This window comes from Gobius niger (assembly GCF_951799975.1).
Source record: "Gobius niger genome assembly, chromosome: 8".
NCBI lineage: Eukaryota > Metazoa > Chordata > Actinopteri > Gobiiformes > Gobiidae > Gobius > Gobius niger.
The window spans coordinates 4527698-4543263 of NC_136859.1; the positions used below are offsets into that span (position 1 = coordinate 4527698).

Below are 15566 nucleotides of genomic sequence, written 5' to 3' on the forward strand. Positions count from 1 at the left end.
CTCTGTAACACCAAGGAGACGAAGACGATGAAGACGATAAACTGGACCAGCACTGACCCCGAGTGTAAGGAGAAACTCTGCAGGTAAAGAGCAGAAAAAACTACACAATTAAAGAGATACAGAATCTGTTTGAAGCTTCTGTGGGACAACAGAGAGCTTCCTGAGCAGCTGCATCACTGTGTGGTGTAGTGACAGAGCTACATGAGAACATAAAAAGTTCACAAAGAAAGACCTTTGGATGTTCTGGACAATTCAGTCAAGTTCAGAATGGTTAAAAAAGGCAATATGGGAAGTGACATCACCAACAGCTGCTTTTCTTCTTCTTTAAAGTTATTGGTGGAGTGCAGGCCAAACAAAAGTGCATGTCGCCCCCTAGTGTACAGTGTCCAACAACAACATATGGCTCGGTTCCACCTACCCTACTCTACTCTACCCTGCTCTACTTTGCCTGCATTTGAAAAGTTTCCACCAGCCCACTTTACAGTTAACTGGTACTTTTTTTAGTACCTGCTTGGCCCTGGTACTAACCAGGCCAAGCAGGTACTGTTTCCAATGGATACAGTCAAAAGCAAAGCCATATCCATGGATACACCCTGGTAACCATGGATACAGTATCAGATTCTACAGAATAGTGGAAACACAACCAGGCCAAGTAGTGTAGGACCAAACCAAGTAGAGTAGAGAAGGGTAGGGCTGGTGGAAACGAGCCATTAGTGTCCAAACCAGGGTTTCCGTTAGCCGGCTGTGGCCGGTTTGAAAAGCAAATGGCCGGTAAAAATTATATCCATCGGCCAAATTGGCAGACAGTAAAAAATATGGAGAGAATATAGAAAAATATATTAAACATGTCACCTAAGTCAGTGACTAACATAACAAAGTGTTTTTGAGACAGGTCTAAATATTAAAAAAGGTTCAATATTTCTATCAAAAAAGTTTAGCCCGTTTTACAAAGCGCAGTCGAAGCGCCATCATCGCTGTCTGGATATGTAACGCTCTTTCTTCGTGCTTCGTCACATTTTCCAAGAAAACGGCGAACTACAGGTACATTTACTTTTATATAAGTGTGTTAAGAACTCAGCAGCTAATACGTTTGATTAGGATATTCTTCAAACGTGCATGTGTTCATTCAGACTGACGCACTGTCCCGCAGCGGCTCTTCCTGGGAGAGTGGCCGGGTTTAGAGTCGCTTCCCTCGGTCAGTCTGCGCAGACGCCTCGGCTCAGTTACCGGTGTCTGCGCAGACGCCTCGGCTCAGTTACCGGTGTTGGAGCCGCTCTAAAGCGCAGCAGAACTGGGTCCGTTTTGAATCGCTCGAGACTGACTTTTGTGACTTTAGTGCTGTTGATTTGTCTCTCCACAATATTTCAGTGGTGAGGGATTTAATCACTATTTTACACCTGAAGCCACGTAAAAGCGCGGAAGGGCATCTACAGCCCAGCCCTCGCTGTGCAGCTGGTCAGACCTGGATAAGGACAGCGTTAGGGTCGTAGATATCGACTACTTTCTGTCTGAGTTAAAGTGCATATGAGTGATGTATATCAGCGTGACACCTGCTGCTCCACCGTCTCCACGCAAACAACTTCATGTTTGGATTTTAGCTGTTGCTACATTTTTCCCACGTCAGTCTTTAATTAGAAATGGACGTGTTTTGGGACCCACTAAAGCACTCGTGCAACGCTTTGTCTAAATGTAGATTGTTGTTGATAATAAGCCACGTTCATAATAAATCCAAATGATCCAAACGTTTCCCTTTAGTGTTATTTTATCTATTTTATCTCAACAGCTGTTTCATAAAGCTACATTATGCAAATGATCCATGTGGCTTAAGTTTCTACTTAATGAAAACAAAAGCATTTAATCTGTTTCCTGAGTTTCCTCTTTAACACTGACATGTGACTGAGCTGGGGAGACGACAACATGGATTTATCACTTTTATAAAGTTTGGCTTGTGCAGAATCTTATTTTTTAATTATTATTATTTTTATTATTAAATGCGCTCCTGTCAATCAGCAGTGGTTGCGCATGAATCACTCGAGGGTGGGGGCGAGGGGGGTGGGGGGATTTGGCGCAGTGGCTTGTGGGATGGCACATAGCTCCTAATCACCGGTTAGTTAGCATCAGAGGTCCCTATGCTAAAGTGGCTATGATAGTTAGCATCAAGGCTCCTTTTCCTAACTACTTCCTAACTGATAGACCAATTCGGAAGCAACTTGCCATGGCGGATGCTGACGCACATCCGGTTTGGCGTAAGAGCTCTTAGCAATTTGATGGTTTCGGAAGGAGCCGGAGAGTTTGGTGAGTTTAAGTGTGACGTTGCGACTTCCGCTTCCGGGTGCTAGCAGACCAGCAAATATGTGAGAAAAAAAAAACTCTTAAAAACAACAATCAATATTTCTGAAACTCAACAGAGAGTTACTGAACATACTTATTTCTCAGACTCATTAGCCAAAAATGCCGCACCTTCTGTTAAAAAAGTAATATTTACTAAAGTCGGTACTTCCAGGGTTAGCGTAGCCGCTGCACCGTTAGCATTTATCTCCCCTAAACCGGAAGTAACGATTTTGGTAAATATTACTTTTATCAATCGATCAAACTTTATTTATAAAGCGCACACGAGCTGCTGAATTTTGTAAAAGTTGTAAACCTGAGATTCTCTTTTTAGAAAGACCAGAAAGCAGGGCATTACAGTAGTGATACGACTGGTGATAAAAGCATTAGCGTCTCCGTGTTGGCCCGAGAGAGAATGGGACGGACTCTGGCGATGTTCTTTAGATGGTAAAAACCTATCTTTGTGATATTCTTAATGTGTGGAATAAACGCCAGCTTAGAGTCAAAAATTATATATTTATAGCATAATATTTATAGCAGTAGGTTTAGCATTTTTGGCTAATGCTGGGCCTGATAAATAAGTATGTTCAGTAACTCTCTGTTGAGTTTCAGAAATATTGATTGTGGTATTAAAGAGTTTCTTGTAGTTTCTCGCACATCTTTGGACCTGGAAGTAGAGCTGTGACGTTACCACTTAACAAATGTATAGTTATCTGAGCTGTTTATCTGACAATTACATGTCAGACACTTATTTAGTTAATTGTTTATGCTTCATGTTGTTAACCATCAATGTGTTACGTTAGCATAACGTACGCTGATACAGCTTGTTGTTTTTTCTTCATTAGGCAATGTTTGACATGTGCGTCTTATAGATACAGACGACATCTCTGGAATCTTTGAAAAAAATGTAAACTTTCTCTAATTATTCAAAAACAACTTTAACAAATGGTGAATTATGACTATAGTTTCTACTAAATAAAGATACAAAGACATGGAGAGGAGCAAAATGGCTCAACAGCCCATAAATACATAAAAAAACCAGATATGCTAACATGATGTTACATGTTAGCATCGGGCTAATGCTAACGGAAAGCTGGTGAACCGGCCAAACAGGACAAAAAGATGTGGCACAGAGTGAACCACATTCAAGGCCGTAGAGGCAGGTGCCAACATCCAAACCAAAGACAGAAAAAACCTGAACCAAAGCTGATTGAAAGACAACATGAAAACAGGACAGCGGGTCCCACCAAGTCCAACACGAACAAAAAGCTAAAAATACACTAAGCAGGCATGGCACTATAAAAAGAGCCACGAAGATGGGAGAAACTTGAAAATAGGTGTTGGACTTTTAGTTACATTATCTCTAATACCTTTTAGTTGTGTATTACCCGTCTCCAATAATTCATCCGGTTCTTTTGGATCATACCTTTGATAAATAAAGACATTAAACAGATATAAGAATCATCAATTATTATTGAGAATTGGTATCACACGTAAATACAAACAATAGTTACGCTTCACGAGCAGTAGGTCGTTCCACGTTGAGACAACACAGCGCTGCGGCCCCTCGTGAGAGATCTCTGCCACTGCTTTGTCTCTTACACTTTTTATAAACTCCCTGACACCTCCCATGCAAGGGGGCATCTGTGTGTGTGTCTGCAGAGTTCATCTCCAATCGCCCAAGGTCGGTTCAAGCTGTTCTCCAGATTGTGACAATGTATGTGTAGTGAGCGTGTTTAGGCGAGCGAGCGCTAACTTTCTTCTTTCTCATCGCTTTCTGTAACTTCTTAGTTTCCATTTTCGTACTCCCTGTACTTTCTCTGTCATCATATTTACTTGTTATTGTCTTCCTGTACAACATGTACAAATACAAAAATCCACAAACAGCGAGGCTGCGATAAAGGTGAACCCCGTTATAATGAGGGACCACTTTAGTATAAATATTAAGATCCTACAACAACACACCTACAGTATAAAGGGTTCTACAGCTGAAACAGACAATGATCAAACTGGCCTAACATGCTGCATGAAAACAAGCACCAACAAAATGTTTTGCAAAAGCAATGCTCACACTCGCCAAGTTTCCCTCATCAAAACAAAACCAGTTTAACAAACGAGAACTTAATGTCCAAGCTGTACAAATAGATTAGGATTAAGGATGCGCTCTCGATACAAAGATTAATCATTAATCTGAACAGTTTACTGTGAAAAACACCCATGTGTCCCAGATTTTTATTGGAGTGTGAGAAATTCACAAAGTGGCAAAATCGAGTGAAAAATTGTGATTCCTCGTGCCCATGACTTAGAACCTCCGGATCCTCATCCATGTCCCCTGGTGGGCTCCGTAAACAGCTGATACTGAACCCATAGACACAAAACTTATCAAAGCTGGGACAGGAATTCTGATCATCAATTGAAATAAGAGAGACTCTACTGGAGTGGCCGAGTGTTTGTTTTTCAGTTCATGAAGAGCAATAACTGATTATTATATTTGTAATGATCAGATCCCTTTATGTTGTGAGCTAATGTGGCCTATACTGTGTGTGGTTTGACAGTGTTGTCTTTGAAGCAGGTAGGAGTGCTTTCCTCCCTGGACCTGTGGCTGATTTGGGGTTTACTGTGCTTGGTAGCCAGGCCGAACATCCGAGACAGCAGCAGTTAGCACTCGTGCTTCACAGCAAGAAGGTCCCGGGTTTGACCAGTTTCTGGACAGGCAGTGTATGACTCAGTTGTGGCTCCAGAAATGTGTCTTTGGGGGAGCAATAGGAGCCTGTTTATAAAGGATTTTATATACATCTAAAACCTAAACTTTTCTTTGTCGGCGTAAAGCAGGTTCAAGCATTTACTTTGATCACAAGTGTGAGAGAAAACAATGATTCTGCACAAGGAAAGTTTTCACGCTGAATCACCACTAATCAGCACAGTTTAGCATTAGCCTGGTTAGCCTCACAGTTTAGAATTAGCCCGGTTAGCCTCACAGTTTAGCATTAGCCTGGTTAGCCTCACAGTTTAGCATTAGCCTGGTTAGCCTCACACTTGAGGTGCTTCCTGAAAAACTCCTGTATCTTCTTCCACAGTTGCACCTCGGCTGTTGCGTGCGCCGCGGGTTCTCCTCCCCAAATCATCGGGATTTTTAAAATCATATGGAGCGAAGACACTTCAAACGGTGAGAACGGAGTGTCCAGGAAGTGTCCCGCCCGAGGGTACGAAACCACCTCAAAATTATCCCTCCCGTGACGCTTCATCCGCTCCACCATCTGCTCCATAAACGCCACACTGTCCCAGTTCAGGTCGTCCTCCGAGGCCACGAACAGGAACTGAGCGCTGGCCTTTTCTATGGGCACGACCGAGTCACGGTGCTCTGCGGACGTCGGGATGGGCACGGTGTTTTTCATCATATAAAGGTCAGAGGTCAGGGCGATGCGTTTGGACAGATCAGGTCTTAGCGCTGGGAGGATCTGCTGTTGTTTGTAGAAGAGCGGCAGTTGAACGTTAGCGCTGCAGCCGTTGATCGAGACGACGGCCCCAACGCCTCGCACGAACGCGGCCACAGACAGAGCCACGTCGGCCCCTTTAGAGCGGCCCACCACCCCCACCTCCACACCGCCCACCTGGAACACAGCACAGAAGGTTAGGCTTCCCCAAATCATGAGGCTTTAGCCACACTGTATTTACCTGTAAAATATGCACATTTTTTAATATAAAAAATCTATATTAAGCCATGTCCCATTAAAAAATAACACGTTTCTTTGGATTTTCATTAAAGTAAAACAAAGTAAGCTGTGCTTAGAGCGCCTCCTGCTGGTCACTTAAGAATAGCACTGTTATAAACCCCCACCATCATCATCACTCAAAGCTTTGCGCGGAGAAAATAAATATTCAAACACAAGATGACATTTCCAGGAACGTCCCACTGTCTGACCCCCAAACACATTTCGAAGCTGAAGTTAGCCACTGCTTGTGACATTTTTTAGGCAGGTTTAGAGAAAGTTTCAGAATCAACCAAATTCCAAGATGTCGGCCTGCTATACAGAGGAAATATTGTTTTCATACCTGACAGTTTCAGGTATGAAACTCACTTTCTGCAATCTTCCTCTGTGTTGATCACATGATGTTACTGTGACCGGGATGCTGCACTGAAGAAGTCGGACTGCAGATGGCGCTGTTTTCCTTCCTCCACCAGTTGGAGAATAGCACCAACACCTGTGTAAATCCACTGATAAGACACGTCACGGGAACATCATGTGACCAACTCTGAAGATTACAGAAAGTGAGCGGTTGAAACTGTCAGGTATGAAAAATCCACACTGGTCTGATATAAAAGAAAACTTTTGAAATTAAAATTAACACACGAAGACCAAAGTAACTCTTCAGGATTCAGTATTTAGCTGCGTTGATCTAAATGTTTCCGGTGTGAGTCGGGTCCTGCTCCTGGAGGAGCGGCTGCAGAAGAACAGAGCAGTTCAGACTCAGACCTTGCTGTGCTGCAGTAGATACTGCACGGCCGCCTCGTACTGATCCAGATGAAGCCGCTCGGTCTGGTCCGGTTTGCGGTTGAAGACCGGGACAGTCATCACCACAAAGCCTTTGTTCGCCAGAAGCCCCGCCCTCTTCTCTGACGGGTAGGAGGGGAGGTCGAGCACCGCGGGAAACGGCCCGGAGCCTGGGACAACAGGACACATGTTAAAGAGGCGTGTTATTCTCTTCAACACTCGAAACCAGGTGTGAGCTCCAGGACTGAAGGTCAAGGTCAAAGTTTATTTATAAAGCACATTTAACATACAGTTGACACGGCCCAAAGTGCTGTACATGTTAAAGTGAGACAAAAAACTTAGGGCACACTCAAAAAACACATCCTAGATGTCAATCAATTCGATTTTTCGGATGAAAATCTTTATTCATAGTGTAGGGTAATCTGTTGAGAACAAAATAACATAAGAATGATAAATGGAAATCAAATTCTCAGCCCCTGGAGGTCTGGATCCAAAAGTATAGTCAAAATCAAAGTGACAAATCAGGTCACTGGTTGATCCAAATTCTGTAGAAATTCCTCCAAACGAGTCTGTATCATCCTCAGTCGTGTGTGTGGCCTCCACGTGCCTGAATGCACTCCCTACAACGCCTGGACATGCTCCTGATGAGACCACGGATGTCCTCCTGAGGGATCTCCTACCAGACCTGGATTAGAGCATCAGTCAGCTCCTGGACAGTCTGAGGTGCGACGTGGCGTTGATGGATGGACCGAGACATGATGTCCCAGATGTGCTCTATTGGATCTAAGTCTGGGGAACGGGCAGGCCAGTCCATAACATCAACACCTTCATCATGCAGGACCTGCTGACACACTCTTGCCACATGTGGCCTGGCATTATCAGGCATCAGAAGGAACCCAGGGCCCACAGCACCAGCATATGGTCTTACAATAGGTCTGAGGATCTCATCCCGGTCCCCAATGCCAGTCAGGGAACCTCTGGCTCGCACATGGAGGGCTGTGCGGCCCTCCAATGAAATGCCTCCCCAGACCATCACTGACCCACCACCAAACCGGTCATGCTGGATGATGTTGCAGCAGCAGAACGTTCTCCAGGGCGTCTCCAGACTCTGTCACGTCTGTCACATGTGCTCAGGGTGAACCTGCTCTCATCCGTGAAGAGCACAGGGCACCATTGGCCAATGTGCCAATCGCTGTGTTCTCGGGCAAATGCCAATGGGGCTGCACGGTGTTGGGCAGTAAGCACCGGCCCAACTTGTGGACGTCGGGCCCTCATACCACCCTCATGGAGTCGGGTTCTGACCGTTTGAGGACCAACATGCACATTTGTGGCCCTCTGGAGGTCATTTTGAAGGGCTCGGGCAGTGCTTCTCCGGTTTCTCCGTGCACAAATGAGCAGATAGCGGTCCTGCTGCTGGGTTGTTGACCTCGGTCGGCCCCCCCCAGGCCTCCTGGTGTACTGGCCTGTCTCCTGGTATCTCCTCCAGGCTCTGGACACTGCGCTGGGAGACACAGCAAACCTTCTTGCCACAGCACGAATGGACATGCCATTTTGGATGAGCATCACTCCCTGAGCAGCTTCTGTGGGTTGTAGATGCTCCTCATGATACCTCTAGTGGTGAGAACACTGGACAAATGCAAAAGTGTTCCAAAAATACGGTACAAAGGATGAAGACAGGGAAATGGTCTGTGGTCACCACCTGCAAAACCATTCCTCTTTTGGAGTGATCTTGTTAATTGCCTCTCATTTCCACCTGTTGTCTGTTTAATTTCCACAACACCAAGTGAAATTGGTTCACAATAAACGTGGCTTCCTAACTGGACAGTCTGATATCCCAGAAATTTGACTGATTTGGAGTTACATTGTGTTTTTTGAGTGTGCCCTAAGTGCAGTGTATATATATATATATATATATATATATATATATATATATATGTGTATATATATACACACACAGTACAAAATAACAACATGGAATGCTCAACTCAGCTTGTGTTGAAAGCCAACGCATAGAGGCGTGTTTTTAAGAGTGACTTAAAACTCTGGAGAGCAGGTGATGTTGTGACGTCACCAGAGAAACATAACTGTTAATAAACAGGTTTGAAGAAATCACTATCTGTTAAAAAGACATTTTCAGTCATTCCTCTCCTGGTTCTATTCAAAAACATTAGACTGAGTAGGACACAGACCAGGGGGAGTGAAGAGGACCCCGGTGAAGCCCCGCCCCGTCACAGTCTGTCTCTGGACTCCGTCTCCCAGAATGCACCTCTCGTTGGTCTCCTTCGCCAGTATCTGCCCGTCCTGCTTGTCGACCACAGAGAAATGGACCACGTGTGGACTCAGGGCCTGGTTTTTGAAGAATTTTTTGTGTGGAACTTCTGGGCTCAGGGACCAGAACAGACCCATGGGCTGGACCCCGCTGTAGGAGCCCCTGAGGGGGGCGTCCCGTGACACGTGGACCTGAGGCAGAGGAGCGTGACAGGACGATAAGAACATTTTGACACATAATCTCATCATTAATCATCTGCACAGCTTTGAAAACATTTCAGTCCAGAGTCAGTGGATGAGCTCAGACTGTGCTTTTAAAACACGTTTGAACACTTTTAGTATTAATGTGTGTGAAGCGGCCAGGATTTGCCCTATGCAAAGGTCCGCTCTGGCTGCAGTAATGAGGCGTCTCGGACGCGTGTCTTCCAAAACAAAGAATACTGTATTTCAAAGGTTTATTTGGCAAACCTCACAGCCATCGACAGGGACACAGACTTCAGACTCCATAGACACTGGACACGGCCAAAAAGATGTATGCCCCCATACTGCAACACCTGAGTGCCCCTTCCTCACCCCTTATATAGGGCAGGTCATTATATCAACACATAGTGGCAGGAGGATCAAACATGGCTGAAATAACTCTTCTTCACCTCTTCTTTCTCATCGTGTCAGTGGCATTGGCAGCACTTCTGCACAGAGTTTGCATGAGGGATAATACACGACGAGGCGTCCATGACCAGAAGTAACTGGACGAAGTGGAGCCGTGAACCGGAGTCCCGATATTCTGATAATGGACACGTCGGAGTCCACGATCCACGATACCATGGTCCTCTGAACTGAAACTGTTCATTGGGAACTGTTTGCTTATATTTTTTTAAGTCCTAGTTCCAGCATAATTGTTTCTCGTGACCATGGTAACAGCTGCATGTAACTGTTGCCGGAGAAGGTGTGCATTATGAAGGGATAATGTATAGAACGCTGGTCATTACCAGGAAAATAAGTACATAGTGCAAGGCTAGCGCATTTCTATGGTAACAGCTAGCCTGCATTAAAAACCCGCTCCACAGAGCACCTGAGGCAAATCACTTATAACACCAGACTAACCATATAAATGTCAGTGTCCATAGAGTAATTTTAACCATTTTGCATTTAAAATACCTTATATTTGAACAGCATCAGCTTCTGCATCTGAATCTGTGTGCAGTACCTGTCCGCTGTGGTCCGCCCTGAACTCTGCCCAGGAGCTGAAGCTGGAGCCCTTCTCGTCGGTGGCGCTGGCCCTCAGCACCACGTCCTGCTGCGAGCTCAGCCCCGTCACACGGATCTGCAGCGGGTCGTCGAACATGCAGCGAGCGCTGGGCAGGAGGATCAGACGCAGACGTGAGGACATCTCTGTAACACCAAGGAGACGAAGACGATGAAGACGATAAACTGGACCAGCACTGACCACGAGTGTAAGGAGAAACTCTGCAGGTAAAGAAAAAACTAAACAATTAAAGAGATACAGAATCTATTTGAAGCTTCTGAGGGACAATAGAGAGCTTCCTGAGCAGCTGCATCACTGTGTGGTGTAGTGACAGAGCTACATGAGAACATAAAAAGTTCACAAAGAAAGACCCACACATCAAGTCTTTGGATGTTCTGGACAATTCAGTCAAGTTCAGAATGGTTAAAAAAGGCAATAGGCCCGAGTGTTGAGGAGCCGAACCAAATGGTGCGGATCAAAGCTCCAGGTTTATTGCAAAATTTAATGAAAAATAAGTGTCTTTGGTCAAAACATGTGAGGATTATTAAAGTCTCCATTAGTTTATAAAGTCAAATGAAAGCCCTAGTTTAGTCCTTGTTCAGACCTGGCTTTATGTTCATGTAGTTTAGTCAGAGGTGATTCATTCTCATTCACATTCACATTCATTGTGTTTTTCAACTTGTACTTGAATATTATTTTCCACACAATACTTTTTACATCTACTTAGTAATAATATTGTATAAGTATAACTGCACTTACTTGTATTGGGCAACAATGGCCGAGCAGGTCGTCTTATGGAAAGGTTGAAGGTTTGGATCCTGGATCCAGCAGGTGCAGATGGTCGTGTCCTTGGACAAGACGCTTCAGGTTCCTCTGTGTGTGACTGCAGGTGAATGCTGCATGCTGGGTAAGTTTATATCCTGAGTTGCTCCCAAAGACACATTAAACAGATGACTCTTCCCAACTCCTCCCCATGTAACCAGGTTAACTAATGAGCACTTAATGTCCAAGGCCAGGCTGTACAAATGGATTAGTTATGGAGGAAGGAGGAAGAATGCCCCCACGGCACAATTAATAATTCAGCTGAACATTTTGCTGTCAAAATATGGACCTGAATTAGGCTCGACTTTACTGGACTGTGATAAATATGTTTAATGTTCCCCAGAAAACGGGTAAAAAGAGTGAAATATTGTGATTCCCATGAGAGGTTTTCTTCCCTCTCGGCTTGGCCACGCCCCCTTGTGTGACGGATTACCATCATGTCATGGTAAAACTGCGGGATTTTGGGGAGGATTGTTGTAGGTTTATGATTTATAGTCATTACAGTTTTGGGGAAGAATCCATGAGACTTGTTGGGACACGGTGGCCATTCACCAAGGCAAGGCAAGTTTATTTGTAGAGCACAATTCATACACAAGGCAATTCAAAGTGCTTCACAGTTGAAAACAAATAGAATCAATAAAAACATCAACATAAAATTAATCAATTACAGTAAAAGGCGAGAGTGCAGATAAATACTTTCAGTCATATGCATTGGTAAAAAGAACTGTTTTCAGCCTGGATTTGAACATTGTCAGAGTCGAGGCCTGTCTCACATCCTCATGAAGACTGTTCCAGATTTTAGCTGCATGAAACTGAAACGCAGCCTCACCGTGTTTATTATTGACTCTGGGAACCACCAGGAGGCCCCTCCCTGAAGTTCTCAGGGCCCGAGATGGTTCATACGGCTTTAACATGTCAGAGATGTACTTTGGAGCTAAACCATGAAAAGACTTGTACACGAGCAGAGCTGTTTTAAAGTCTATTCTCTGAGTGACAGGAAGCCAGTGCAGAGACCGGAGCACTGGACTAATATGGTCGTATTTCCTGGTTCTTGTCAGGACTCGAGCAGCAGCGTTCTGGATGTACTGTAGCTGTCTGACAGCTCGTTTAGAGAGGCCAGTGAGTAGGCCGTTACAGTAGTCTAACCTGCTGGAGACAAATGCATGGATAAGTCTCTCTAAGTCTGGTTTCGACACTATTCCTCTGATCTTAGCAATGTTTTTCAGATGGTAAAAAGCTGCTGATGTTATTGCTTTGATGTGGCTGTTTAAGTTCAGGTCTGAGTCCATGATCACTCCTAGATTTCTAACCTGATTTTTTGGTTTTAGAGAGAGAGACTCAAGGTGACTGACAACACTTTGTCTTTGTGCCTGTGGGCCAAAAACAATGATCTCAGTTTTGTCTGAGTTTAGTTGGAGAAAGTTGTTTTGCATCCACAAACTGATCTGTTGGATGCAGTGACAGAGTGTATCTACAGGCCCATGTTCACCAGCCGTCAGTGACACGTAGATTTGAGTGTCATCTGCATAGTTGTGGTATGACACATTGTTGCTGTTTATTAGCTGACCCAATGGAAGCATGTACAAGTTGAATAAGAGGGGTCCCAAGATTGACCCCTGGGGGACTCCACAGGTCATGGCAATTTTGTCTGAGACACAGGTGCCAATTTCAACAAAGTACGTCCTGTCCTCGAGATAGGACTTAATCCAGTTTAGAGCAGTACCAGAGATTCCCACCCAGTTTTCTAGCCTGTGAAGTAAGATCCCGTGGTCCACTGTGTCAAAGGCAGCGCTCAGGTCCAGCAGAACTAAAACTGAGACCTTACCTGCGTTGGTGTTCATGCGGATATCATTTGTCACCTTGATCAGAGCTGTCTCAGTGCTGTGGTGGGTCCTAAAGCCTGACTGGAAAGTATCAAACACATTGTTAGACAGGAGAAAGTAAGTGAGCTGCTGATATACTACTTTCTCTAGGACTTTTCCTAAGAATGGCAGGTTTGATATGGGCCGGTAGTTGTTCATTACCTTGGCATCAAGGCTGCTCTTTTTTAGAAGAGGCTTAATGACTGCTGTTTTCAAGGCCTTTGGAAATGCTCCAGTCTGGAGTGAGATGTTAACTAACTGAGCAAGTTGTGGTAACAAGCTGGTCAGCACAGACTTCAGAAATCTAGTGGGTAATTCATCAAGGCAGCATGTACATGAACTCAGACCAGAGATAACCTCTTCGATTGTTTTGTCAGTAACAGGTGTGAAATGTGTCAGCTCAAGGTGTTTATCTGGTGGCAGAGTTTCTTTTTGTGTTGTGGAATTTATGGCATTTTTAATGCTTTGGACTTTGTCATAGAAAAATATTGCAAACTCATTACACTTAGATGTCGAGATTAGTTCTAGGGGCAGTGAAACTGGAGGGTTAGTTAATCTGTTTACTGTGGAAAACAGAACACGAGAATTGTTTCTGCAGTTTGAGATGATTGTAGAGAAGTACTTCTCCCTTGCTCCACGCAAAATCTGGTTGAACACACAAAGTACTTCTTTGTAAACCTCAAAATGAACCTGGAGCTTTGACTTGCGCCATTTCCGTTCGGCTTTTCGGCACTCCCTTTTCTGTGCCCTGACCGAAACTTCACTTCTCCAAGGTGCCTTTTGCCTATTGTTAACCATTTTAACCTTGACAGGAGCAATAGTATCCAAAACATTTAAGACCCTTGATGTGTAAGAGTCCAACAGATTATCAACATTAGAACATGGGGCATTTTCAAATCTGATCATCTCCATAAACTGTGTCTTCGTTTTATCATTTATGTGTCTTCTTTGAATAACTCCAGGCCCAACCACTGGTTTAGGTGTCACACACAGGTCAAAGAAGACACAAAAATGATCAGATAATGCAACATTAACAACATTCACATTTGATATATTAACACCTTTTGTAATAACTAGATCTAGAGTGTGGCCTTTGTTGTGAGTCGCCTCACTCACGTGCTGAGTTAAACCAAACATTTCAAGGACAGCACTGAGTTCTTTTGCATGCCTGTCGTTGGTCACATCCACATGCACATTAAAATCACCTGAAATTACTAAACAATCGAAATCAATGCATATAAATGACAGTAATTGAGTAAAATCTTCAATAAAACAGTTCTGTGGTGGTTTGTAAATAGTCATATAAAGTATGGAAGATTGTTTTATCTCAATTTTGAATGACACATACTCAAACGATGGAAAAACCCCAAATGACAATTTTTGCAGGAGTAAATTGTCCTTGAATATGGCACAAACACCCCCACCCCTCTGGTTTTGGCGTGTTTCAGACACAAAATTGAAGTGAGATGGACTACACTCAATCAAAACTGCATTACCAGTGTTTTTGTCTAGCCATGTTTCAGTTAAAAACATAAAATCTAGATTATGAGAGGAAATAAAACTATTTATTAAAAAGGACTTGTTTTTTAGCGATCTGACATTGAGTACAGCATGTTTGAGATTTATCTGTGTTTGAGTGGGTGGAATCTTTTTGCAGGGGATATGGATTAGATTTCTTTGATTGGACGGTCTGACTGTCCCTCTCTTATCTAATCTATGTTGTTTGACAGTACTAATTGTCTTGTAAGAACACACACCCTCTATGGACCTCTGGTTGGTTTTGAGTTTGCTATGTATGGTAGCAACGCAGAGGCCCCTAATGTCCTAGACAGCAGCAGTGAAGCTGCTGGAGATAACAGCTGTGGGCGCCGGTGGTGGGGGCCGAGCTGGGGAGACCTTGGTTTGTGAAAAAGGCGGAGGTGGGAGAGGGGCATGATACTTCTTTGGGGATGGAAGCCTTGGTCTTGACGCAATTGGAGTGAGGGGAGTCATTTTAGTCCCATGTTTGATCAAGTTTTCAAGATGGTTGGAAAATCCCATAGGTGACTCTGGGGATGGGAACAATTCAGAAAAGTCTCTGGAGGGTGTAGATGTAGTAGTCGGGCTCAAGGCCTGTGGTGGAGTAAGAGAAAGTGCTCCTTCGGCTGAATCGTTTGATATAGGTGCAGGTGGTGCTGAAGCTGAGCTTTTCCCCGGAGATGCAGGTGGTGATGCTGCTATTGTTGAAACGCTTTCTGGAGATGCGGGTGGTGCTGGTGCAGCTAAATCCTTAACTGCTGCTGAGTCTATAGGTGCAGATGGTGCTGCTGTGGCTGAATCCTTAACTGTGGCTGAGTCCATGGGTGCAGGTGGTGCTGCTATGGCTGAAACCTTTACTGCAGCTGAGTCCTTTACTGCAGGTGCAGATGACGCAGCTGCGACTGTATCATTTATTGGTGGTGCAGTTGAGGCCTTTGCTGCTGAGCCAGGAGCTCTTCTCATGCTCCTCTCGGCTCTCTCTTGTAGCTCAGGCCTCCTCTGATTTTGCAGAGCGTGGAGGAGATTTTC

The 15566-nt window shown here is 44.4% G+C and overlaps 1 protein-coding gene across 1 annotated transcript; it reads right to left on the bottom strand.

Annotated features, from left to right (window-relative positions):
• Positions 1-5330: 5330 nt before the first annotated feature.
• On the bottom strand, positions 5331-10479 carry LOC306966703 (acyl-coenzyme A thioesterase 1-like; the record flags this gene model as incomplete). Its single annotated transcript, XM_079561516.1, has 4 exons — positions 5331-5939; positions 6804-6991; positions 9011-9281; positions 10297-10479. The coding sequence occupies 4 exons, from the start codon at positions 10477-10479 to the stop codon at positions 5331-5333; spliced, it is 1251 nt and encodes a 416-aa protein (XP_079417642.1).
• Between the last annotated feature and the right edge of the window lie 5087 nt (positions 10480-15566).